Here is a 7,385-nt window from a genome sequence, read left to right as displayed (position 1 = left end):
GTGGGGGGGCGGGGGGGGGGGTCGACTCCAGGGGGAGACGCTGCTCCAGTATCTGTTTACTCTGTAGTTTGATTCAGCAGTTGCTCGGTTGATGTTGAACAGATCGATAATCCCTCTGCACGCAGCAGGTGGCTCTTCCTCCCTCCCTCCTCCTTCCACTTGTTGCTGACAGGCTGCTCCAACCCCTTGTCACTGAGTTTGTTTTTTTTGGTGTTATTATTTATTTCTCATTTTTAAGTGCATGTCTCTGGTGCAGTCCTGCTCCCTCCCACCGCCTCCCAGACTCTCGCTGGGCTAATTTTTTCTCCCCCCTTTGGCTGTCACTGATTTTGCTGCACTCGCTGGTTCTGCGTCTTCCGTTCCCACAGCCTGCACAGCTCTCTCTCTCTCTCTCTCTCTCTCTCTCTCTCTCTGGTGTTTATCATACTCTGACTCCCTCGTTATGCTGCACTCTCTGCTGTCACTGCTCCTCAGGACTTCATTTCAACACTCCTCCCTCAACCTCCTCCTATCTCACTTTTTCCTTCCCTTTTCTCCAGCCTTATCCACACCTTCAATTTTCTTTCACCTTGTATCTGTGGCTGCACCAATCTCCCCCCCCTCTCTCTTCAAAGCAACTCACACCAGGGTTAGAAATGTTCTCACACACACACACACACACAGACAGACAGTATAGCAACTCCAATGCAGAGTGTTTTTAACCAATCTGAGAACTGACATTCAGTCATGAATTCACACACACACACACACACACACACACACACACAGCAGCATGTAATGATGAAGCGAAAGCTCACTCTCCAGTTTAAACAGACTGAAGACTGGAGGAACGGAGTAATAGGAATATTTTATGTGCATATTTTCATATTCTCTCTTAAAAAACTATCTCTGCATCCACAGCGTTTCAGAAACTTCACACGTTCACCTTCAGCACTTTCCACGAGGTGGATTTTTTTCTTCTTCTTTGTTCGACTGCAGATGTGGAACTTTTTACATCGTTGGTTAATTTCAAAAACCAACCAGTTCAAGCAGACCAAAGACGGTATTTATCTTGACCCCTGACCTCCGAAGGTCAGAGGTCATTCAAACTGATTCATTCAAACTCTAACCTCGGTCTCTGCTCAACGTTCAGCCTCTTAGTTAATGTTAAAAAATATAAGTTTTAAAAAATATATTTTACAAAAAAAAATCTAAACAGATTCTCTAGAGATTTTTCGTGACGTTGAATCTTTTTCCAAAACTTAAAATTGAAGCCTGAGGCTGTGAGGGAGAGGACGACTCTGGGGCTGTTTTTTTTTCCTGACTTTACTTCAGTATTTCCGTGAGCCTCATGTTGGACCAACCAGTCGTACAGCGACGCGGTGTTCCCGTCTCTCCGTGACATCGTGTCATCTTCTGTTCCTCCGTCGTTGTTGTGAACAGACGTGGAGTTAAACACACACACACACACATACACACAGTCTGATTCTGTTCTTTCATGAAGGACTTTCATTCAAGGCCTGAACTTGTAGCGTCATAATAAATAATAAGAGAATAAAAATAGAAACCCCTGAACTGAAGGTTGGGTTCTGATTCAGAAACAGCTCAGAGATTAGTTCACGTTTTATCATCGTTGCTTCAGGTTTCTAATGTTTTATAATGAGGGGGAGGGGTGGGGGGGGCGGAGCCAAACCCAGGGCTCCAGCGGAGGGCGGAGCTACAGCTACGACCTGGTCAGTTCATAATCCAATCACAGACAGAGATCCACAACGATTCACACTCACATTCACACCTCTCCTCATTTCAGAGTGAACCATGACCCCCCCACCCAAGGCCTGAACTTGTAGCGTCATAATAAATAATAAGAGAATAAAAATAGAAACCCCTGAACTGAAGGTTGGGTTCTGATTCAGAAACAGCTCAGAGATTAGTTCACGTTTTATCATCGTTGCTTCAGGTTTCTAATGTTTTATAATGAGGGGGAGGGGAGGGGGGGGCGGAGCCAAACCCAGGGCTCCAGCGGAGGGCGGAGCTACAGCTACGACCTGGTCAGTTCATAATCCAATCACAGACTGAGATCCACAACGATTCACACTCACATTCACACCTCTCCTCATTTCAGAGTGAACCATGACCCCCCCACTCACCCCCCCCACAGTGCGTCAGTACGACAGTGGTTCCCCCTCAGTCTTTAATCCTCGTCACACACTGTGAAAACTCCAGTGTTTTTAAGAGTTCTCTCGGATGCGGAGGAGAAATCCTCTGATCAGAAACAGATGAGTTTAATCTGAAATTTAAAGCCACACTTAAACGCGGCTCTGCATTTAAATTTCCCCAAATCTGTGGCTGAGATATCGTCCTCGCAGGAACGAGACAGATATACACTCACGCATAAACATAACGACTGCAGCCACACATAAAAACCCAGCGCCTGCTTCCAACTTTCAAGATTTGTTGCCGACAGTTTCTCATTTCGCCCCGACATCTTTCTGGGCCACGTTCAAACTTATCTCGGACGGAGAAATATACGCACTCAACTCCGGGCAACTCGTGGTTTGTTGCCCATTTCCGTGCTTCCCACACCGGGGCTTCCTGCAGATTTAATCCACATTAACACCACGTGAGTGTGTGTGAGTGTGTGTGTGTGTGTGTGTGTGTGTGTGTGTGTGTGAGCCCAGAGACACAGGGGTGAGGGTCCTCGTTGCGTCCTGACAACAGAGCTGTGGAGTCTGGATGTGAAATGACATGGTGTTAAAGTAAAGAGAGGCGTCAACGACACGTCAACACACACTTTACTTTTCTCTGTTTCTATTATGATTATTATTCTATAAATCAAGTTCAAATTAGACTCTGACTCTGACTCTGACTCTGACTCCGCCTCTGACTCTGACCCTGACTCTGACTCCACCGACATCTGCATTTGGACGCGTGTTGACGTGAATGTTTTCATTCCGTCGGCTGTAAATAGATGAAAATATTGATTTTGCAGCAGGGAAATCCAGCAGGAAATTCACTTGTCAAAACTGCAAAATACACTCATCTGACTGGAAACAGATTCCAGACGAACAGGCTGCGAAAATATGAGGGGATTTCCATCTGTACGTGGGTGCGGGTACGATTCCCACAGATTCTACACCGATCAATCAGAATACGTTTTTACAGCCAATCAGCTGTAAGAAGATTCTAAAAAACCACAGAGGAGCTTCATGTATGTGAGGTTTAAACCTCTTTAGAGGACGATGACGCCACCAGGTGTTCATTAGCAGGTATACACATCACCAACATGTCTTAATACTTTTTGACTCACCCTTGCAGTCCCAGGACTGAAACCAAAGTCAAATTAAAAAAACGTCCAATGTTATTTTGGTTTGTGTCCCTCCTCCCCTTCATCGTCTGCTCCCTCCTCCCCCCACCCTCCCCCGCTCTCCCCCGGCTGTCCTGCCCTTCCCTCCTCTCCTCTACCTTCTCCAGGGCGACACCTTTCTATTAATACCATCCTTCATCTGAATACCCACTCTCATTACCGCTTGTCGCGTCCAAAATGACCCCTCTCACCTCCCCCCTCCCTCCCCTTCCCTCCTCCTCCTCACACTGAAACCCATCCCATAATCACCGCCAACCCCATCCTCCTCACTTTTCTTTTCCTTACTCAAGTCTTTTCTTCTGGGAGGGCCATAAAGAGTCAATAACGTACAAACCCCCGGAGGCGAGCGCTCCTCCAGAAGCTCCGGATGCTTCTGTCTGACTGCCAAAGCAATTAAATCCAGGCCAGTCGGTTTTTTTTGGACCAAATCCTTCCAACCATTTCACCCTCCCTTGTTGTTTTTGAGTCGGAAAACACAAAGAGTTCTCCCATTATTACAAGGCTGAAGCTGCCGTTAGCATCAACACAACAACAGGCTAATGGCCTCGCCGAGAAAATGACGACAGAGAGGAAATAAAAGGAGAGTTGGAAAAAAAAACAATCACTAAAACCTGAAACTGCTTTGAATATTCGTCGAATGAACGTATAATTAAAAAAGATTAGGATAAAAAAAAAGAACTTTTTTATGTGTTGTAAAAGAATCCAATTTTAGCCATAATGTACCAGAGCGAAAGGCTAAACGAAGCTAACGCTAACCAATCCTGTCAGTGCCAGCACAGGCCCCCGAGCCAGATGTTGGAGACTGCAGTCTTACCTTATTGAGGACGATGACGGCCTCGTGGTTTATCCCCGTGATGTTGAACGTGTCCCCGCTCTCTCCATCCAGGATGGTGAACTCCATCCTGGCGTTCTCACCCAGGTCGGCGTCCGTGGCGGAGATGCGTCCGATCTCAGCTCCGGCGACGGCCAGTTCGGAAACGGAGAAGGACCACATACCTGTGGGAGACAGGGAGGAACAGAGTGAGGAGGGAGGTGGGGGGAGAGACAGCCGTCATCTGTCAGCGCTCGCTAACGTTTCATTTGTCAGTCCAACATTCAGTTTGGTCTTTTCACGGCGGCGTTCCTACCTGGGAATTCATCACACTTAATTCCAGATAAGGAGCCATTTATTTCAGGAGAACTGAGAGGATGAAGGAGACGGATTAGGGAGAAAAAAGGAGAGGGAGTTTGTGTGTGAGCTCTCCATTTTTGAGATGTTATTGAAAGTAAGATAAGATGTGGCCTGAAAGCCCGCTGCTAACTGAAGAGAAACGCCAAGATTAGAGACGGAGACGCCGGCGTCTGCTGCGGAACATGACAAGAACTAAGTGCTCATCACAAACACCAACTTTTCCCGGTCCCTGCAGGCGTCCGCTGCGTCCTCCTCCTGCTCACGAGTAAGAAATCCAGATAACAGGCGCCTTTCATGGCGTTTGAACGGCAGTCGTTCTACAGTCAGTGTTTCTGAAAGCGGCACATCCTGAATCCTTCTGCTGCCTTGGCGTTTCACACACTGTTCCACTGCGTCAGAGAACAGATGAGGATCTGGAGACGAGCACGTTGGCCAAACAAATTCACAGGACAGAGACTGAGGGAAGGGAAAAGTAAGATATTTGTTTGTGTCTCTCTCACACACACACACACACAGACTCATTCAAACAACGCTGTTATCTGCACAGCTGAAGCCAGAGGAATCAGACAGACCTGGAGGAGAACAACATCTCACACCAGCACTGACAGAAGAACAGATAGGCAGCTCTCCAAGCTGACGGTCTCAGAGCCACCGACGTGTCCTGACGAGTTCTGACGAGTCCTGACGGGGGACGGGGGGTTATTTTCACTTTGTGGATCAGTTATTACGCCTCACACATCAATGACAACTTTTGGCAACTAAAAATGTCCTGCTAAGATCAAGTCCCGCGGTCTCTGTCAGAGACAGAGATCCAAGAAGAGGACGAGGCAGTTTTTATATCTCCAAAAAAAAAGAAAAAAAAATCACACAGGTGCTTCCTCTCCAACAGGTCTCTGTTGTCAGCGAACACTGGTCCAGTATCAACACTTTTCTGGTCTGCAACCCGTGGCTCCTGAGCCCCACGCGGCCCTTCAGGATCTTTGCGTCGGGGCGACGTTGATGTTTAATATCTGTGAGTTCACTCAGTGGAACGACAGGTGACGTCTGCAGCACTGATGTGTGTCAATAATCCATTTATTAAGTATTTCTCAATTTCTGGCTCCACCTGCAGGGAGAACGGGGAAGGACACGCTCTAGAAAAACACAAGACAACTGTCCCCAGGATTCTGCAGACTGGTTATTAAACTGAGAACAAACAAAGGAATCAGAAACTATAACGCGGCACCATTAGCAGAAATCGTTGCGATGATTTTTCTCAGCCGACAAACACAAGATTGTTAACGCGGAGGTGATAATCACCAGGACAACTCTGAAAACACAGCAGCCCAGGAGGATTTGACGGGATTAGAACAAAGTCCTCCATGATCAACAATAAAACCCCACTGATTCTCTCTCTCTCTCTCTCTCTCTCTCTCCCTCTCTCTCCTAAATTCTCTGCTCTTACCTAATATAACTGACTGTAATTGCTGGGTTATCGTAGCAATTATCTCCAACCTAATATCATTATTTGTTTGTTATTCCTCCATTCGTGCCGACAGATTATCACTGAAGTATCATCTGTGTATAATTGTGTCCCACGCTCTCAGATCTCAGTCCTGTTTCCCTTTTCATCACATCACTGTCGGGTGGAAACATGCCAACTCATTTCCAACCCCCCCTCTCCTGCTGCGTTGTTTTAAAGTTGTTAAATCAACAAGTCGTCCCTTTTCTGGCCGAGGCCAGAGAAAAGTTTCAGGAGGGGAACAATAGGTCAAAGGTCAGCAACAGGAAGCTGAAAAAGCGGCGTGAAAACTAGTTTCAAATATGATCTCCTGAAACCACAGTGAAAGTTGTTAGGTGTCCAAACTAAGGTACTCTAAGTTCCCCCAGACGTTGGAGACGTGTCCTGACGTGTCTCAGACAAGTGCGCAGTAATGACTTCAGTGAATGACTGATTTAATATCAGCCGACAGTGGATTTTTATAACCACGGCGTGTCAGCCACTACTGACGAGTCCACGCTCTCTTAATTTGGCGTCTTATTCTGAAGGGCTGGGTTTCAACAACTTCCCCGTGTCACTTCATTTAAAGGGGAGGAAGATGGAGGGGGGGCGGGGGCAACAATGAGACCAGCATCAGGGCAAAATGAAGACAGAAAACGAAGCGATCTCTACAGCCGCAAAACTGAAAGAAAAAAAAACCCACCACAAATGTCCAGAAGGGCAGATGATGACAGCTTTGCCTCCTGGCCATTTCGGAACACTTCTGGGCCTGGAATCATTAGCCGTGTCTGGCAGCACTCTCCCCACTGGTGTGCGCTTTAGTGTGACAGGCTATTTTCTACACAGCGCTGCTTATTATGGCACGATAGCAGCTCTGAGAGAGAAGTTCCTGCATATGTATCAGCATGTACCGCCGTGTCTTCATGACAGTCCCCAAATATGAAGCACACCTGGAATCACCGGGGACACGGACGATGTCAGTCGCCTTAAATAGCTCATTGGCCTCAGGTACAGGTGGCGCTACACACTTCCTCTACGCCAATTACAAACAGACACAGTCACCGCAGCATCAGGCTGAACTCATGACTCTGAAGACTGGGCAAGTCATTTAGTTTAGTGGAAATACATTATTTTAAAGCCATTAGATGGCGCCAGTTGAAAATGAACAAAATAAAACCTGAGAAAATAAAACAAAATTAAATTGCAACCTGAGTAATTCAAAAACTGATTGACATGTTGGAAAAAAGGACAAGTCCACTGGGGGGCGACACTTCTTACATTAGGTGAAGACTAATTCTGTACAAACATAACTAACTGAAGCAGTAAATCTGCTCCGTTCTCTAAACCCAGCCTTCAGCACAACACAGCAAATATTTCAGGACCAGGAGCTG

The 7,385-nt window shown here is 46.8% G+C and overlaps 1 protein-coding gene across 1 annotated transcript in view; it reads right to left on the bottom strand.

Moving 5' to 3' along the window:
* Positions 1-4,869, bottom strand: part of LOC103396213 (cadherin-24-like) — a 31,513-nt gene extending 26,644 nt beyond the window's left edge. Inside the window, exon 1 of the mRNA XM_025052427.1 lies at positions 4,158-4,869. Coding sequence (XP_024908195.1) covers positions 4,158-4,337 — 180 coding nt within the window. The 5' untranslated portion in view covers positions 4,338-4,869. The remainder of the gene's footprint in view (positions 1-4,157) is intronic.
* Between the last annotated feature and the right edge of the window lie 2,516 nt (positions 4,870-7,385).

Source organism: Cynoglossus semilaevis, chromosome 20, assembly GCF_000523025.1.
Source record: "Cynoglossus semilaevis isolate Cse_v1.0 chromosome 20, Cse_v1.0, whole genome shotgun sequence".
NCBI lineage: Eukaryota > Metazoa > Chordata > Actinopteri > Pleuronectiformes > Cynoglossidae > Cynoglossus > Cynoglossus semilaevis.
Note: the sequence above shows the minus strand (reverse complement) of the source record. Positions and strands in the feature narration are given on the sequence as shown.